Source organism: Etheostoma spectabile, chromosome 14 (assembly GCF_008692095.1).
Source record: "Etheostoma spectabile isolate EspeVRDwgs_2016 chromosome 14, UIUC_Espe_1.0, whole genome shotgun sequence".
NCBI lineage: Eukaryota > Metazoa > Chordata > Actinopteri > Perciformes > Percidae > Etheostoma > Etheostoma spectabile.
In genome coordinates this window covers 24,834,885-24,855,811 of record NC_045746.1, presented here as the reverse complement: position 1 = coordinate 24,855,811, position 20,927 = coordinate 24,834,885, and the positions used below count along the sequence as shown (strand labels likewise).

At 38.8% G+C, this 20,927-nt stretch overlaps 1 pseudogene and 1 gene segment (V, D, J or C); one reads left to right on the top strand and one right to left on the bottom strand.

Moving 5' to 3' along the window:
* LOC116701491 (Ig kappa-b4 chain C region-like) overlaps positions 1-6,002 on the bottom strand; it is an 18,502-nt gene extending 12,500 nt beyond the window's left edge. Inside the window, 1 exon segment of the C gene segment in view lies at positions 5,977-6,002. Within this exon segment, the coding sequence occupies position 5,977 (1 nt within the window).
* Positions 1-20,927, top strand: part of LOC116701490 (immunoglobulin kappa light chain-like) — a 37,286-nt pseudogene that overhangs the window by 10,255 nt on the left and 6,104 nt on the right.

Here is a 20,927-nt window from a genome sequence, read left to right as displayed (position 1 = left end):
ATACACTTCACTGAGGACACACACACACACACACACACACACACACACACACACACACTATAAAATATGACATACTACACTTTCCATCTTCGAAAATATATTTACTTCAATTGTTTACCTAAAACAATGATGTGTAAAACAACAGACAAATCCAGAAATCTTGGCGTTATTTTGGACTCTGACCTGAATTTTAACAGCCACGTTAAGTCAGTAAAAATCTGTCTATTATCACATCAAAAATATATCAAGGGTAAAAGGACTTATGTGTCAACAGGATTTGGAAAATCCTGTCCATGCTTTTATCTTCAGTAGACTTGACTACTGCAACGGTGTCTTTACAGGTATTCCTAAAAAGTCTCTTAAACAGCTGCAGCTGATTCCTGCGCTGTCTCAAACGCTGCTGCCCGATTCACTCACACCCAAGAATATCACATCACTCGTCCGAATCTGACAACTGGCTTCCTGTTCCCAAACAGTAGATTTTCAAATACCCCTGTTTGTTTATTATCATTAAACGTTTTATACGCACTTTACCTTGGAATCGCTAGTAAACTATGACCCACAGAGATCTTTAAGTTCAGGGACAGCGCTCTTTGCCGTCCCAAGTCGGGACTAAAAGCTGCGTTCAGGTTCTATGCTCCACATCTTGAACAACCTTCCAGTAACACTGTAGTCCAACACCTAACTCTCAGCGCTCAAAATCAAAGCGGAACACTTTCTTTTTTACACGGCCTTTTGCTATACCATCACCCCATTGTGATTCACTCTTGCATTTAATCTACTTTTCATTCTATTTAATTCTGGTATTATGTGTATTTATTGATGTATCAACCACTTTCAATGTGTTTGTATGGACTTTTTAACTGTGTTTTGTATTTTTGTTGAAACACTTTGAAGGGCATGTGCTGCTGAACTGTGCTATACAAAAAACTGGTGCCCTTGCCTTGCAGACGTTAATGCACCTTTACCTCTTTTATTCTCACTGATCCTCATCTGATGGTTCATACGTCGTCAGCGCAGTATCAAGCATTGTTCAGAGTCCAGCAACAATAGCGCTCTTTTTATATGCAGATTACTTTTATTTAACATATAAATGAGGTTAGTTTTGTTTTTTAAGGCCATACTTAATCATGCAATTAAAGCATGTTCTGGCTCCTATTACTATTTCCCCTCTAAACTCTTGTTTTTTAATCCTTTACTGACTGACTTATCTGTCACCTTTTGGAATCCACAAACTAATGTTTCTAAACTCATATACTATTATCACCAATGTGCACCATTGTTCTACCATGTATGAATGCATGTGACAAACAGAATCCTTGTTGTTTTATATATGTCGGCTGAGATTTAAAAATAGAAAGATGTACTTTCCATCCTTCTCAAAACCATTTAATTTTTTTACCATGACTCGTCATCTCAGCTGAAAGTGGCTTTACTCTCTTTACAAAGCACTGGATGACATTTAATGGAAAAACAAATGCTTTAAACCTGCACCCCCTTAGACTGTTTTGTATGTTAGTCAATGTCACCATTTCTGGCCTTAACCTTTCTTTGTATGTTTCTACAACGTGGTTGTACGTGAACACCCTGTCCTGTTGGAGTCCTCAGATCATTTCCATATAGATCCACTTTGCATCGCAGCACCATGCTCCATGCTCTGGGAGACTTTTATAGTCCTGAGAGTTGGACACTGGAGGACGGACAGCTGTCCTTCATGACAACAGAAGACACAGAAATCCCCTCATCAAAAACATGACTTTGATCTCCGTCCTCTCTTGACTCTCCTCTGCTGCTGCTTCACAGGTAAGTCCAGAATCAAACTCCTCCTCCTCTCTAACATCCGTCCCTCTGAAATGAAGCCGACTAAACCATGATGGCTGCTTTATGTTTTTGTCTCTGTGTCCTCAGAGTCCAGCGGTCAATACCAGTGACTCGCCTGGAGCAGGAGCTCTGCTCTGGAGGCTCTGTCTCCATCAGCTGTAAGTCCAGCCCTAAAGTTTTTTTTGGGGGTTCAAGTGGAAAACATTACTTGCACTGGTACCAACAGAAGAAGGGACACTCCCAACTATTAATTTCCAGAGCTGATGAACGAGCCTTAGGGATTTCAGTCGCTTTACAGCATGGATCAACTCTGACTTCACTCTGACCATCAGGGAGTCCCTACTGGAAGATGCGCATTTTACTACTGTCAGAGTCTTCACTATCCCAACAGTCAGTGGGTGTTCACACAGTGAAAAAGCGTCGTACAAAAACCCTCCCTCAGTCAGACTGAACAGAAACTGAACTGACTGCTGCAGCTGGAAGCTACTGCGAGACTGATACACTTCACTAGGACACACAGACACACACACACACACACACCACACACACCTTTCACAACAAAGGTAAACACACCGTGATCAAGTTTTTTACAAGATATGTTTTTTAAACAAATACCCTAAAAGGTAATTCATTAAAGGTTATTCAAGTATTTGAGTGGACTGTGGATCTTAGTAAAGGTATATCTACGCCTCTGTTTACATTACCATGTATTAAATAGAACAGTCAATTTTGCATTTTCACCACGGATTCATGGTTATTACACAGAAACTATGGTACATGTTTCCAGTTAAAAGACCAAATTAACAATCATTTGTAAAGTATTACCTTGAAACAAAAGGTAATATTTGGAACATAAGGGTGAATGAATTTCATTATTATCATGTTATTAAATATGAATCTCATAACTAAACTACAACTACCCAGCTATACATATGTATCATTGAACCATGAGAGGTTGTATTATTGCTGTATATCCAAAATCAACCTGCCCGGCTGAGTGGAAGAGAAGGTTCAGATGGTTTTGTAGGAACTGAAAAAAGGAAACCAACATAATCTTCAGATTTGAGTTACTGTAACAGTACAACTGTGTGGCGGAGTTTCACCTCTGTTGCACACATGATCCCATGTGGGTCCAGCTGTCGCTGGAGGTTCAAATTGAATACTTTATTTAACTTGACATTTCTGGTCCAAAATGACATTGCCACCGGTTAAGAGAAACCTTTCCTTAAAGACCATCCTTAATTTCTATCAAATATTTGCTGATTTATTTCCAAGTTTTTTCTCATATTCTTTAACTCAAGGTTTTAGTTTTAGTTTTTTTTTTACGGCCACTAACTCGCACAATATTTACATACCCCATTTACATTATCTACCAGCTTTCCAATATTAGTTGTACACTTTTATTGTTATTCCCACTGATAAAAATTTTAAATTTCTTCTTACATTGTATCCTTTATTTCTTGTACAGATATTCCTGTATGTGTCTGTGTGTCTGCTATGTTGCTGGCACACTGGGGATTTCTCCCATTTTTTTGTGGATCAATAAATTTCTTTCTATCTGGTTGTTGTTAATCACAATTAAATCTAGTTGGGATAGATAAAAACACCTGTTGTCATTTCTTTCAGCTAAACAAACACAGCCCCAACGAATTATAACCCCATCCCGGAACAAGAGGTCAACAACCTACAAACACTAAAAACTCTAAAGCCATAACATTTTTAACACCATCTAATATGCCACGCTGAAATCTGTGTGTCACGGAGTACCTTCAGTCACTGCAGCGAGTTGGAATACAAACTACTGAAGTCGGTAATCAGACGTTCAGGCCAGGACACAATGCGGCCTTTTGGGAAAACAAGGCAAGACGTGACACACGTTATCTCAGCGGTTGTTGATTGAGCAAGAGCACATTGGAACCTACATCAAAACTACTCTTTACGAGTAGGTTCCAAATACACTTCTTAAATAAGAGTCTAAAGAAAACACTATTTCCAGTGGTAGTGTGGCTTAACGGTATATATCTAGATATCTATAAATTAGATTTTTCGGTTTTCTAGACTTGGTATATTATAACTATACAGGCTCTGCGCACACACATCAGCATTTATTTATTATCATGTTTTTATAGGAAACATCTTGACTTTTTCTACGGTGTTTTTAATTGTTTCTTCGGGCTGTATTTCTTTTTCCTAAGTTGTGGAACTTACACCTCATTTCGCATCACGTGTACTGTGTAATGACAATCTTCATCTTCCATCTTAAAAATCTGATAAATGCCTCTCCTCGTCTATGCGGCTGCATCCAGGAATATCTTGCATACCCTATGACCTACTGCATGTTTGCATTGAATCTAAGCAAACAAGGTCTCCATGAAGATTGTCAGTAAATCTCAGTATATACATGTCCACACGTCCGGGGAAATGCTTGAATAAGTTTGATCCACCAAGGAGAGACTTTGACTTGTCTAACAACCCTGTAGAAGAAAGCACAACATGCACACACGTTCTGGAAAACATACTGTATATTCCATAAAAATCCTCTAAAGATAAAGGTCAGAACGGCAGAGGCCTGGGAAAGTTTGGCCACAAGAGAGTGACTTCAAGCCACCACCAGTACAGAAAACTTACAAGTTTGGCCTTCATATAAAGTCAAGTAGATGCTTCTGTTTTTTCATTGGTTACTTCACTTTGACAATGAATGGTGGTAAATACAATTTTCGTTTTATTCTGTTTCATACTTTAAAAAGTCTTGTCTTTATATAAATCTGAATACCTGCAGTGTGTTTTTAGGAAATATAGTGTATGTAATTATGAGTATTTGTTATCCTATTATAAAATAACGGTGGGAGAACGTTTATTTTTCCCTTGTGATTGCACATAACTCCCCATTCTCCATCAAAATCTGAATTGGAGAATTTTGGAAACGGAGGAAAAAAACCAGGATTTGAGTGTACAACCAATGGAAAAACATCTTTATGTATACATGTTTTAAACAACCTATATTTCTCCCCAGAGTAGGAGTAAAGTTACACCACTGATGCATTCTGGAAAAGAAAACATGCTTTGGTTGTTGCATTTCAGACAACCAACCTCATTGTCTTGTTCGACGCTATAACCCGCGGGTGCAAACATTCTACAAAACTTGCCATTTTCAGCATTTAGCTGTTACCACGAACGAAAATACACCGATCCAGGCCACATGGCCGCAATTATTTACATCCAGTCCAGTTTTATATATTAATTATTATAAATGGCTACTAATGACACTGATAGGGCCATGCATTCTTACCTGCAAAATGATGCCTAGCCTGTATTCCCTATTTTACTTAGAACATTTTGAATGCAGCTTTAAACTACACTTTTACGTGATTTTACTACTTTTAACTGTAGTGAACAAACTTGGGCAGCCATGTGCATTAATTAGGGGCTTTATTTTGAAACTGTAACGGATTGCATTTGACTTGCTCCGTGTGCTTGACTCCATGGTGTTGAAACCTGGGATGACATATCACTGTTTGAAACAGTATAGAAGCAGCCAAGGCCCTGACTCAGAGCTTGACGGGGAGTTTGTTTCTCACTTTCCATCAGACTGATACTTTTTAAACCTTAATTTCAATACTTAGTTTCTAACATTGCCTGTATGTCGACCAACGGAGCTCCCTGCCTGCGAGGGATGTACTCCAAACTGATGGACGATGAGGATTAATATGACAATTTGAACCGCAGGCCAGATGTGAGACTCAGTGGTAAGGACTCACCAAACAATACAACCTCAGTCTTTGTCTAACTGCTGCATCTTCGCATAGAGAATTAAAAGCATGTTTTTTTTTGCATTTTAAAGTCTCAATGTAACTTATATTTTGAGTTCATGTTCTTTTTGTCTGTTATTGACTTGTCATGCTTGCTAAACACAACACCTCATTATCATTACCTTGTCTTGAGCATGTTTTTTTAGCAATTTAAATTAAATCTAGAATAAAATAAGAATCTAACACAGGAAAATACCATCAGTAAGGTTGTTTAATGGGTGACAGGTTAAATGGTATTCACAATTTTTCCATTTATTTCTAACGTTTGATTAAAGCTTCTACTAGCTTCTGAAAGTAATTCAAAACATGGCATAAAATGTCATGCACTATGATTAACAAGCTCAGCTGCTGACCGTTGTGATAGTAAAAATATCTCTTTAATCGGTGCAGACAAACATCAACTTACTTGTTTGCTCCCTGAAGGGAAATGATTAACCAAATGGTATGGTTTCACTGTTAGAAGATATCTTTTAGTTCTATACAGAAAGACTTATTTCATTTAAAATGTTTGAATAAAATGTTGAATAGACAATGTGCTGTTAAGCCAGATTGCTAAGTATCTGTGTTTCTATAATATGATATAATATTATATACTTCACATAAAGCTCAGCGAATTTTGACTAATCAATAGTCCATCACAGAAAAATAATTGAATTCAGACTAATAATGAACTTAGATGCCGGAGTTTGGAGGATTCCAAGGATATATATGTATTATCTCAGAAAATAGACATTAAGTAACACATTAGGAGGTAAATATACTATTGTATGTATTGCATACAATGCAATACAATGGGCTGAGAATATGACCCCGTGGCACTCCATTAGTGATTGGTTGAGGACTAACTGTAATAATCGGTAAGATTAGACTTTATTCATCCCGCCGGGGCAATTTTCCTTATTACAGCAGCAGCATATCTCATAATAAGCAAGACAAACAAATCACAAGTAACACACACAACAAGCAAACAGCACAGTGAGCATAGGATAGCCTGAATGTAAGTGACGTCAAATAAGTTTCGTAAAGTGCGGTTGCAATAGTACAGAGAACACTATTCCAGTGTGAGTGACACTTTTGCTCAATAGTTTAGCAAAAGTATACCTAAATGAGTAGAGTAACTAAAAAAAAATATTATTTTGAATTAGGCAACATTGTTTTGGGAAAGAGTTGTGTGTTATGATTTCGAAACTTGACTTAATGACTTAATATTGTGGTTATTTTACATTAAACAGATCAAGTAGTCTATCTAAAATACTTGGCTTGTTATCTTCATCCAACACCTGTTTCCCCCTTTGCCACCACCCGCAGCTCACACCAGTATCTCCGGTCATGGTGATCCCCAGCCGAGCGGGCCCGGCCCTACCGCCTATCGTCGCCTTCCTGCCTGGCTGCGCTGTGTCCGTCCTGCTGATCTCAATCATAGCTGTCACCGCCACTGGTGAGTACAGACACACCACAACGAGATAGAAGACAATTCTACACTCATTTGTGTGTTAAAGTAGTCCACATGTACCTTGTAAAAATGTGTGGTATGGTGCTGAGTTTTAGAGCAAATGTGCTGACGTTGATTTTCTTTTTAAATCACTTTACATTTGCTCTTTTTTTTTTTTATTAATTATGTACATTCCTGTGTTTTGCTCTATTCCTGCTGGTACACTTTCCCTTATGCAAATGTCTACACCAGTCTTATCCATGTTTGTCACATGGAGACTACCAAGCAACATTTTGTGAGACTAAACAGGAAGATGTTAAATAATCAGTTTAACATTTAAAGTTTTAATAAGTTCCTCATCCTCAGCACATGCCACTAAACTGAGGCAGAGTACATTGACATGAAAAATTGCCTGAAGTGAAGAGTTTTAGGAAAAAAAAAAAAAGAGGATCTTAGTCTAGCTTTTCAACACTCAGGCATGTTTCCAATACTGTGCCCGATTGGGTACATCCACACAGTCAGAAGGCTGACAAGCTCCTTATTAATGAGCTTGTTAGCTCAATCTGCCAGCTGAGCGAAAGTGAGACGACACAAGCAATTTTAAAGTGAAGATTTGAAGTGTTTTCTAGTGAGATTAGGCTGTATGTTTATTTAGATAACTATCATGATTTGACGATAACAATTCCATTATCTAATAATGCACTCAGTTGCAAATAATGTGATTATGAACTTTAGCGTATAGTTAAATGTCTTTAGTTATTCTGTTTTGCAGTTTTTTTCCATCCAGTCCTGCCTGAAAACACATTTCAATTACAAACTCACCTTGCTTGATTATTATCCACTCATTCGGTTTTCCTCACCTTTCAGGTAACAATGTGATAAAGGTGTATGATTAAGTCTGTATAGCCTCATATTCCACCCTAAAAAGCATTCAGAGTACACACACAACACTAAGCAATGTTCTGCTGCAGCAGCATTAGCAGCTGCTAAACGTACAGTGTGTATAAAAAACAGTTTTAACTGTAGGTTATATTTAGAATTTTTTACCACTTTACCTTGCTGTCAGAAAGTCCTTTACGACGAGGAACTGAAGCCGTTTTCTCTCTGCTCTGTTTAAAGCAACCAACTTCTTTGTCCTCAAGATGTTCTTCCTAAGTCTTTTCAAACTGATTATTAAGTTACCATATTTTTTCATTTAGTGGACCATTGCTTGTTATTCCACGACAAGCAACAAACTCAGATCGATGTTGAAGGGAGTCCAGATGCAGCGCATGACTAACACTCGGCTCTGACCGCCTCCATCAGCAAACTGCAGCAGGAGAACACAGCTTCACAGAAGAGGACGAGCTGCTGGCCAACCTGCCACCAAGAGACCACAAAAGTAAACAGCTCCACATCTGGTACCAAGCATGTAACTTTTAGCCCCTACAGTAGAGCACTATTACTTTTGAGAGTAAAGTGTGTATTGAGATGTTCCTGCGCTGCTTCCCATTTGCCTAATCTTGCTTTCCTCCCGCGTGCCATCAGCTCCCAGTGTGATCAAACCTGTGACGAAGGCCCCCTATCGTCTGCCCCATGGACTGGCATCTCTTTCAGCAACAGCTGTTACTTCACTCCTCCCGGACCACCAGGGATTGGCCCGAGAGCCCAGTCGTACTGCCAGAGCAAAGGAGCTCACCTGGCCATCATCCACACGGCGGAGGAGCAGGTACAGCTGCATGGTTGCAACGTGTCGATCACAAGCGTGCCGTTACGTTTTTGGAACGCCGTTAGATTGTGTCCTTTGTGTTAGTCTTCTACATAACAGAAGGGTTTTATCAGGCAGAACATCTTCATTTTCTACCCAAGCTCAGAAACACCGTGTTTTTTGCAACTGTACCAGTTACTTTCACTCACTTTATTTACATGTTACCAACTTAAATGAGTGGTTCGGAACTTTGGACTAAACCCTTATTTCCAAGTTTGCCATGGTGTTTTTTTATCTATGCAGACGAGTTTTGAAACATTTTTATCCAGTCCTCCAACTCCACAGTATCTGCTAGCCTGCCATTAAAAAGTCAACCCCTCACAGTACAACGAAGGCAATTAATCATAACGCTAGACTATCAACGTAAATGTCTGTGGATAGAATAATGTTGAATAAAACTAAAAAACTAATTTTGAACCACTCCTTTAAGAGTTGATTGTCCATTGTGAACAACACCTTTCATTGAATTCTGAATTTGCACCACAGGATAAACCACCAAACGGCATTGATGTTTACTGTTAACGGCCTTGTGTTATTCTTTACATTTGCTTACACTCAATAAACCCATGAAAAACACAAAACCCACAATCCGTAGTACTTCCATGCCCTACTTCCTGTCTGTGCTCTCGCTTCAGAAATACATTGTTTAAAATGTACTGTTCGCAGAAAACCCCAAATTACAAGTATGAACCTTAAATTAGCATTAAGATCCGACATTTATTCAAGGTCAGGCATTGAGCTGTCTTTGTTGCACGAAACCCATCATATTATACTTGCATTTACTTACATTGCTTACATTCCTTTGTGTGTGTGCATGTGTGTGGTGTTTCCTCTCAGACTTTTCTGTGAATCTCCTTCCCAGAGGCCACTGAACGCCTTCTGGTTCGGATCATGACTGACACACAGAGGATCGTGAAATGGGTGGATGCACCCCGCTGATCGAGGGTAAGTCCACTTCTTCATCGAAAACTGTCCTCCCCCTTTTCACCTTTTACCCTGTATTTACTCTCTATTTTTGCTTTCTAAAACGTAGTCAGGCTGTCAAAGTCAACAGGAGGCTGGTGAGTTGATTTCCCATCCCGATGATCGTCTCATATCGTGAGATGTCCTCAGGAGATCTTCTTGCTACGTGAGCTCATCTTCTCCACCTACTCCTCTGTGTTTTCCTTTGATTTTACACCAGAAAACTTGAGAGCCACCTGCTAGCTAGCCCGTCTAGCAAAGTCAACGGGAGACTGCCGAGTTCCTTTCCCAATCCCGCGACGGACTCGTATCCCACGTGCCATCATCGCCCAATGCCACCACATTGTACAGCAACACAGCACAACTTATATTTTGAAAAAAAAAGACAATTTAGCTTACTTTGTGTGGAGCTGACGGAGCGGCAACTGGAGAAACTGTGGCCTTCTAGAATGAAAAATGAACTAAAAAAGAACTGTTCACCTTGATATATAAACATACGGAGCAGACCATATAACCACACGATACTTAACGTATACTATACAAGAAAACTATAACCCCAAAGTCAATAAGGGCTGCAAAACATACATATACTTTACACTAAAAGTTTTCTCCCTCATTCATTAATATGAAGAGCTTGACCGATATTTAAAAAAAGCAAGACACGTAATGTAGCATTGCACATTGGGACTCCCCAAATCTAGTTTAAGAGCTTCAATACGATAAACGTACATTTCTGCAGTTCCCTCCTCTAGCTCCAACCGTTTGGACAAACACAGATCATTGGACCCCGTTGAACTTTGAACCTCTCGCATACCTACACACTCTGTGCTCAGTTTTGCCTGCACTGCACGTTTGATGTTTGTTGCCAACATACAAAGTGATGTGGCACAGGGATAGATGCACCAGTGAGGGTAAAAGCAGGGAGGGTGAGTAAGTCGAGGGAAAAGTACAAGGGCAAACCAAATACTGTCTTGTTTCACCGGATTAACTTTTCAAGAGTAATCTGGGGGGTTTCACTAGAGTTTCATTTGGAAGGAACCAAAAAAAGGTGATTCCTGGACTTCACACCACTTTTAAGCCACACCAGTAAGCACGCCGATGAGTGCCCTTTTCAAGGGGCCAGTATACTCCTACTGCTTTCCTGCAAGTTTCTTACCCTCCATGTTGTCCTCGTGTCATGATTGACCCGTTTTTCCTTATCACAATTTTTCTTTTATATGTCCCAAAATACCTTATTGATTCCACACACCTCTTTGCCAAGTACATCTCTCCTTTCATTCCTTGTGGGCGTCTAACATATATTCAATTTATGCATTTGAAACAAATTGAAAGTGTTTTTGAAATAGTGTGTTGAGTAAAATTGACATATTCCATGTCCTGTGATTACCATAACGATCCATTCCTTTTATTTTTAGTAGTCTCATATTTCCTAATTTTCTTTCTTCGCTTTTCGGAACTCAACAGTGTATAATTTCCTATAACTAGATATTTATTGACCAGAATCCAAAAATAACTGTAAATTAAGTTAATAGTTGCATGTTACGTAGTGTGACAAACCAAAAACTTGACAATCATTGAAAAAAGCGTCATAACGTGTTGAAAAAATTGACAAAAATACTGGAAAAGTTTTTGAAAAATAATCGCGCCTCAAAGAGTCGTCGTGAAACGACACACAAGGGTTAAACTGACGTTGCAACATTCACACCACTCACAACCGGTGATTGTGTATAAACACAGTTAAACTTCGCCTTCTCAGCTCTTTCATTCTGGTCCAAACTATTTTCGTTCACCTTGAACACCCGTAGAGCAACACTATGAATATTTCCCGAATGGTGAAAATGTGCGCAGTCGTCCCCTAATTTAACCCATAGCCCATCCTCTCCCTCTCTAATGCCGTCACCTGCCTTTTCTTCTGCAGATCATTCACTGTAACTGAATTTTTAGGGGTTTGGACTGTTGGTGGACAAAAAGCTACCTGAAGACCATTATCTGTTGCTGTTGCACTTTGAATGATCTAACCAATTTTGGAAGGAGGTCATGTTCTAGGTTCGCTTGTTTTTGTTTGCTGTCTTTCCGTCAGCGGATTATGGAAAACTACTACTTACCTAATTTTCTCCGACACTTTTCATTTTTTCGTTCAAGGTCCCATTGCAATAAAAAAATCACTTTCATGAGTGATTTTTTTTTTACATTAATCTATAGTTCTCCTCATCCTGCCTATGGTCCAAATGGTGATAGTGTAACCGAGCCCCGGGTATCCTGCTCTGCGCTGCCATTTGAAAAAATGACAAGCTCAGCTGGCCGATCTGGAACTCTGTGCCCCGTTAGAGGTCCCCCCACCTCCTCAAAGCTACTAGCTCATATGGCACATCTATGAACAGCTCCTTGTGACTGGCTCTAGTGCTGGAATTTAATTCTGCACCAAGGGTTAATTTCAAAAAGAGACTCAGATACGTATTCGGGGACCCCTAATTGGTCTAATATAAAAGAGACTTCAGATACGTATTAGTGGACCATAATGTCTACATATACAAGATGACTTCGATACTAATTAGGGGACCACTAGGTCTATATGAAAGAGACTTCATATACATAATTAGGGACCAATACGGCTAATAACAGAGACTTCAGATACAGTATGTGGACCACAGGTGTTCGATAGAAAGAGACTTCATACGATTAGGGACCACTAAGGTCATAATAAAGCGAACTTCAGATACATTAACGGGACCACTAGGTCTATATAAAGAAGCACTTCAGATACGTATTATGGGACCACTAGTCTCTATAAAGATACTTCAGATCAGTATAGTGGGCCACTAAGGTCTAATATCAAAATATACTTCATATAACATTTTTAGGGGACCACTAAGTCTAATATAAAAGAGACTTCATATACAGTTAGGTGGACCACTAAGGCCTATATACAAAGAGACTTCAGATACAGTATTAGGACCACTAAGGTCCTAATACGAAGACTTCAATACAGTATTGGACCACTAAGTCATTGTAAAGAGACTTCAGCTACATCATTAGGGGTGACCACTATCGGTCCTCTATCACAGAACTTCAGATACATCATTAGGGACTACTGAAGGGTATGAATAAAGAGACTTCAGATACATATTAGGGGACCACTAAGGTGCCTAAAAAAAGAGACCTCAGATACGTACAGGTGACCCACTAGGTCTATATAAAACTACGCATAGCGTATGAGGGGACCCTAAGGTCTATATATAACAGACTTCAGATACATACAGGACCACTAAGTCATATATGAAAGAACTTCAATACAGTATTAGGGACCACTAAGTCTATATATATACGATGACTTCAGAGTACGTATTTGGGACCACTAAGTCTATATAAGAGACTTCAGATACGTATTAGTGCCACTAAGGTCTATAAAAGAGACCTCAGATACAGTATTAGGGACCACTAAGTGTACAAACGAGAACCGATACAAGTATTAGGGGACCACTCAAGGTCTATATAAAGAGACTTCAGATACAGTGATTATGGGTGACCACTAAGTCTATATCAAATGCAGACCAGATACGTAGTAGTGGACCACTAAGGGCATATTACACGAGGCTTCAGAGTACAGTATTAGGGGACCACTAAGGTCTATATCAAGAGACTTCAGATACAGTATTAGGGACCACTATCAGAAAGAGGATTCCATATAATAAGGGACAAGGTAAGACTTCAGATACAAGTTTAGGGACCAACTCAGGTCTATAGAAAGACTTCAGATCATATTAGGGACCACTAAGGCTATATAAAATAACTTTTCATAATACAGTATTAGTGGGACCCTAGGGTCTATATAAAAGCGACTTCAGATACGTATTAGGGACCACTAAGGTCTATATAAAGATAGACTTCATATACAGTATTAGGGACCACTAACGTCTATATAAAAGCAGTACTTCAGATAGACAGTATTAGGCGACCACAAGGTCTATATAAAGACTCGAATCATAGTAGGAACAGTCAAAGCTCAAGATGCTATGGACCTTTTACACATTGTGCTATAAGACCATGGTGGAGTCTTCCGCTCCTCCTCTTATTTTACAATTGATCACATAAATTTTAGTAAGTAAAGTGATACAATTTTCTTAGTAGACGCGCTTTGTCCGATAGCGCTTTTTGCAGTGTCATGCAAAGGATCCAAAAACATCCACAACTCAATAACAAGTAATACGAACAAAAATCTCAGCAGTTCATCAAAAGTTTGTTTGCTGTACATTATCTAGTGTCCCTTATTTAATTGTAAATGAACAGGGCAGCATGTGGTAATACACCAGAAATGACAAGTGAGTGTGTAGATGCATCCATGTATTAGAAACAGCTGGCGTTACATCCGCCTGCTCTTGCGCAAACGCAAGCCTGAGCAGCGTTATGGTAACTGCTGTTAAACTGCTTGCAGAGCGCTGCAGTGACCCTGCCCTCGTGACCTCCTGATGAAAACAAAGCACCAGAGAACTGTCGACAGATACATCTTTGTTTACCATCGCCGGTCTTACTGTTTTTGTCCTCATGTGTTGTTTTTGCTCTCCTAAAGTTCCTTTTCCTACCTTGTTCTCAACATATTTTCTGAATAATCACTGATTCTCTTCCTCATGTTTGAAAATGCACTAACCTTTCACTGCCTTCTTTTTTGTCCCCTTTACATTCCCTTCCCTGCCTCTATTTCCTGCTGAGACTTTTTCTTTTTTTTTCCTCATGTTGTTCTGGCTCGTCTCTCTCAGAGGATTTCTGGGGAATGTTCACATCGGTACCTTCCATGTTTTGACCCCTTAACCACTTTTATTGGCCGCTGCGAACGTATTGTTTTATCTCCAACTGATTTTCCTGCTCATGATCTGATTGTTAACATTATTTCGTATTGAATTTTTAGACACCACAAAGGATATTTCTCTTGCTTATAAATAAATGTGGATGAATCTTTATTTTTTGAACCATTAATCCTTCGTTGCCCCTCGTGTCAAGTTTGACCCTTTAAAAAAACAATGTCTTTACAAGAAGTGGTTTCTCTTTCAAACACCTTTTGAGCGATACGCTGATTCTTCCCACAACCGCGCTTCACAAAAATAAATGAACCCGCCCACTACTTTCTTGCTTCAATTTGGATGTTTTTCTTTGAATTTTATAGCGTTAAAAATAATGTATGAAAGAAACGTTTGCACAGAATGACAAAAATGTCCTGCAAAGCCTCAAACCATGGGGGGGGGGGGGGGGGGGGGGGACAAAAAAAAGAAAGTTAAAAGACGCAGAAAAAAATGCCAAAACCATCATGGGGAAAAGCAACAAACATTTTGAAAAGACACTACAACAGCTTAATAACATATAGACTAATTCAAAAAACAAAAAGTCGCACTTTCGAGGAAGACAAGCCCAATGGTTAAAGAAACTAGATATGTACAAAAGATCACCAAGAAGCGAAAACCTGTAGACCCCTTTTGAAAAAGGATTGGAAAAGAAGCCCAATGATTGTCCATTCTGACCCCTTTCCTTACCCATAGACCTATCATGATATATATATATATATACACCTATACTATACCATAGACAAATTCCCAATCCATTACATATGAACAGTGTTTGACGTTTTCCCTCCCCTCTTTACACTACCTGCAGTTTTTTGGGAAGGGGTCTGCGCGCCCAACAACCACATCGACAGGACTGTGGCTACATTGTTCAACTGGTATGGAGCAGTGTCGATCCGGAGCTGTACGCCCCCTGCTCCTGTACTGGCTCTGTCCATCTGTGAAAAGAATGGGCCGCTGGCGCCAGCACCAGCCACGCCACACTGAGACGGGCGCTGCGCTGACTGAACCAAGTTCACCGTCAGGATATTTGGTGTAAGCCCGTTTCTTAGTTTTTACCACTCACCCTGTTTTGGATTCCCCCTTTTTTTTTTTTTTTACCTTGCTACTTCCGAACCGAGTTCCAACTGGCCCTGAAACTGTAAAAAACAATGAGCGATTCCGTTTGGGTCGGATCATCAGTAGAATACGTGGCGGCTTTTCTTCTCTAAGGTTGTTGCCAGAAAATTTCGCTGTTTATTTGGATAAACTTGCCACATATTAGAATCAAATGGTTACTCTGTCACCTGAAAAAATACCAAAACGTAAGAACCTGTTAACGTGACATTAATGGCTTTTAGCCTGGCGTCAAATCGCCTCCTGTATTACAGTGAGTGTCAGGCCCGCGGAGCTACACCTACAAATCCAAAAACGTCTATAATACATTATTTTACAATATAATAAAAAAATGGTATATTAAGAATAATTATTTTTCATAAGGTTTTTTATAGTATAAATATCTGTCAATTTTTTGCAGCATTAGCCGTTAACTTGCAATGACTGTCAAGGCTGTATTCAAACGATAACATTCACCAAATTACAATATTATAGCCATCTGAAAAAAGCAACCTCCATTTGTTTGACGCCCGCACATATTAACACAGTACTGCTAGCGCGTTTTAGTAGCATCTTCTGGGAAAAAGTTATGGTTTCATTTAAGCATGATTGCCTTACTGTGTAGTTCAAAACAGGGACTCCAATACCAAAGTACGAAGCTAATAGCACATTATTTTAAAGTTTAAGCTTTATGCTTTAGGATAATAAACTTGTACATTATTAGATCATTTAATAGATGACTAATGTACAATACAGTCTATGGACGGGATGCATGAGACGGGATCTCTCCAGCTGCCCATACCCAACTTGATAACGGCCGAGTGCTCTCTCCCCTTGGGGGTTTTTGTTTTTTTTTGTGAATATCAGCTGTTCCCTTGTAGAGCGCCCCCCTAGATGCCCCCTGAGCATTGATGCGCACTTTGTTTTTTTTTCAGTTGGTTTGGGGGTTTTGTGTGCTTTCGTTTCGATCTATATTGTGCAGTGCGTTAATGTAATTGGTGTGTTTGTGTGTATTTTGAGCGTGTTTGCCTAAATGCTGCCATGTGTTTGTCAAATTGAAAGTTGTTTTTTTAACTGTCTTTGTGTTTTGTCTAATTTTCATGTGTGTGTTTTTCTGAAGTTGCCGGGGCCTTTGCCCCGTCGGGGGGGAGGGGGGGTGTTACATGTGTTCATGTGCTTATACACCTAATAATTGTCGTGTTTCTACATGATTCTGCTTCTTTTGTTTTATAAATCATGGGATTCAGTTACCTATTAGTTTGTCATGGTTTTTTTTTTTTTTTTCGCGATGATAATATGAATTATATTAACTGTACAGCGTGAGGGTTTTTTTTTTTCAGTTGTCTATGAGAATGTGATATAGATATAAATATAATATATATATATTATATAAGTATATATATATATATATATATATAATATTTTATTCTCAATACACTGAGCATTTTATGCACTTTAGATGTGACAGTTTTCATACTCTTTAGTTGCGGCAGTTTGATTTTAGTCTTTTTCAATGCAACATGAATCAAATATTGAAATTGATGCAGAAATGTGTCCTGTTGAATCGTGTACAGAAAGAATAAAGATGACTGTTTTGTAGTCTTAATTTTTGGGTTTGCTCACTTAGTTGTGCCCCTAGTTTTCTCTACAATAGATAGATCTGAAACTCCTAATCACAGTGGTCCAGATGGAACGTGTATGGGAAGAAATTGCTCTATTTACAGTGGAGATTTGAAGTTTTTCGCACCCCTGTTATTATTGGTATTCATGTGCATAAAGAAGTCAAGAAAAGATGGAACAAGAAATCTCCAAAAGGCATCAAATGACGATTAGACATTTGTATAATACTCCCAAAAAGTTAGATTTTCTTTCCACATTTACCCTTCAAAATAACATAAAACCAAAAAACATTTTTTGGGCGTCGCCAAAAGTTCATGGCATGCCCCCCCCCCCCCTTTGGAAGCTGATACCTGATCGGTTCATGGCATGTTCGCTAATCATCGTCCTGGAAAGACGGTATGTCAAGTCTTCAGGGTTTAAATTCCCAGACTCATCTGAACCCCCCCCCCCCCCCCCCCCCCCCCAACATCAGCACCATGGCTTCTTCTACAGATGGGGGTGATCACCGTTGTTCTAGAAAACTGAAACTTGAAAACCGTTGACACCTCACAAGCAGGAAGGCTAACGATATATAAAAAATTTATGATTGATTATATAAAATTTCCTAATCTGTCCTTATGTCTTTTTGAGATGTTTCCCCATCTTTTCTTGCTTCTTTAGATGCCACCTTCATAATTTTTTTTACCTTGGTGCCGCAAACTTTTGACCCCACTTCGCTGCTAACCCACAGACATTTTTAGTGTTTTTAGCATCTTTTAGCTCATTGTTTTGGTTATAATGTTTAACTTTGGCTGCATTGCCCGTCTCCATTCACACAAAATATGTAAACTCACTCATACATTGTGTCCTTACTTTAAGAAATCAAAAAACAACCTTCCTCTTTATGAAAACAGATAGTTTGGGCGGGGAATGGTTTTGATTTTTTTGTTGTCGTGTTGTTTGTCGTTGTTTGTTGTCCCGTTGGTTGTTTTGGTTGTTGTTGTTGTTGTTGTTGTTGTTGCCATAGCAGGTGACACTGCTCACAACAAGAGGACAGAAACCTCCGTCACCTGCAGCTGCCTTTAGGTGGAAAGCAACTAAAGTAGTAAATGCCTCATATCATAGAGCATTATTACAGTATTTGGGGGATGGGGGTTACCACCGCCCCTAAATAATCACTGGGTAATGAACGTCAAAGAGTTTAATGCTGTGCAAGCAAAAAACAATTGTTTGAAGAGATGTGCATGTATTCCTTTAAAAATAACATCCCCTAACACGTGGAAGGTTTAGCAGAAAGTTTTGAACATAAAGCAATTAAATTAACTCAATACCAATAATATTTTACATGACTAAAAGATATTTGATGCATAAAGGAAGCAGTTGTTCCGAAAAAATTCACCAGAATGCAATAAAATGGCGTTTTGATTCATACAATTCCAATGTTCATTCTTAATATATAATAATATGTTTATAATATAGTTGCCATTTAGAATAGTTGCTATAAAAACTTGGAAAATACTGGAGGGAAAGTTTATTTACTTTCAAATATTAAGTATGTTTGATGCAAAAGCACAGAAAGAGTTTGTTTAAACTCATAGAACTCCAGTTGAAAAAACGAATCACGTTTTACATGTGGTTATAGTTTGTCTTCCCTAATGCTGAAAATAATTCTTTTGCTAGATAGGAAGACAAAACTTATTTATTTATTACTACGCTTGGCTGCCATAACTTTATACACTGTTGAATTATTGTGTTTTGAAAACCACATCTGGATTGAGGCCTTTTACTCAATTCTTAATTAAGGCAAACAATAAAATAAAAAACTCTCTTTAAAACAAAAAGTGAATTTAACATTAATTATAAACAGATTTTTTTTCTCTAGATTAACAGTTACAGTACAAGTTAAGAACCACCTTCCCCATCCAATGCGTGTCCTTTATTTTCTATTTTTCCACACTGTTTACATTGTAGATTATCACTGAAGGCATCAAAAACTATGAATGGACACTTTGATTGTGTACTTAACAAGCGCTGAAGACTGAAAACGTGTCCAATATTCTAGTTTTTTCCAATTAGCTCCCTTTTTTCTTTTTTGATAGTGCTGCAAACCCTTGGTGTTCTCTCTGAGCTTCATGAGAGGTATCCCGAAATTGGTTTCCCTTCAACAGTGGGCCTTCCCTCAGGGTTCAGTGTATTGGAATCTTTCTTGCCTTAGTAAGGAGTTGGGACCATCATTTGTCGTTGTGCCGATTTCACTATTTGTGACACAGCCACCGCCCTATTGGTAAAACTGGTAGAATTCCATATGGCCAGAACCAGATCAGCTAAATAAGAGAAACAGTGACCCTACCTACTTTAAGAAATTGAAGGTAGTCATTTGGAAAATTGCAAAAACTTTGAATGTGTGTCCAGTGCAGTCCACCAAAACATCAAGCACTACAACAAACGGCTCACAGGCGTTGTTGGATGAACATCAAAATATAAGAAGCATTCCAGTCACAAATTACACAGTAGAACACAGCGACATTACAGAACAGCACATGAAACAATACTGTTTACTTCTCACTCTAGCTTTTTCCTTCTAATTTTTTTTCGTACAGAAATTCCCATTTTTTTCTTTGCACTTCCCTCTTCAAAAAACAAGTCTAAAATCTCCACTGAGTTTTCAATCTCTCTTTCATCTTTCTATGTCCTCCATACACTTCCTTTCTGTAGAACAACCAAGGTGTGTGCGGGTATGTTGTGCCACATCGTGTTTTACTCCTCCCTCCTGACTCGTAACCCACACCGAGTTACCAGTAATCAGCAACATCCCTCTTGTGTCACAGGTCATAAACCCGGATTACAGGCCACACTTAGTGAGAGAGAGAAGGAATGGAGGAACGCAAGGAACCCAGCTTCTTTAGAACTCGACTAATATGTCCACATCAACAACAAACCAATGAGACGTAAAGACGATGCAATGTTGGTCTTTTAGACTTACTACATATTGCTCACATCATTTAGCTATCAGTCTCCAGTAAATCCCCTTCTCTGAAGTAATAAGGAAGTAATAATAACAATCATTACAACTCAAAATATGTACCCCGTTATTTCAGATGTCTAAAGGTGTGTTGATGATTGACATACAAACCAGTCAGATTGCATTCATGCAGAATGAAAAACACTTTAAATGTGTTTCACTTTTTGCATGTCCTGTATTGAACATTAGACATTTACAGTTCCTGCAAGTTCTCCATTTAAGACCCTTTCCTGAATGAAAATAGATGTTGGGACACAATCATACATAAAAACACTTGCAGGAACATTACTGGATGGACCTTTAGTGTAAAACTATTGGCTTTTATAACTGCTAGAAACATGTATGGTATGTTGTAATAATAAGTCGAAACGTTCGAAGGGGTGTTGGACTTCAGTGCTGCTTTGCGTGGCGGAAACTTCGACTGCACACATATTTAAAAATATTCATAACCCTGTGCACATCCGCCAACCAGAGTGCCGTAGCAGTGATGGCTGACGTGATGCGCATGACTGTAATCTGTTGCATCAATTTCTAAAAAACACAATGCGTAGGTAAGGTTAATGTAAAAGACCCCATTAGATTTAGGCCATCAAACACACCGATGAAA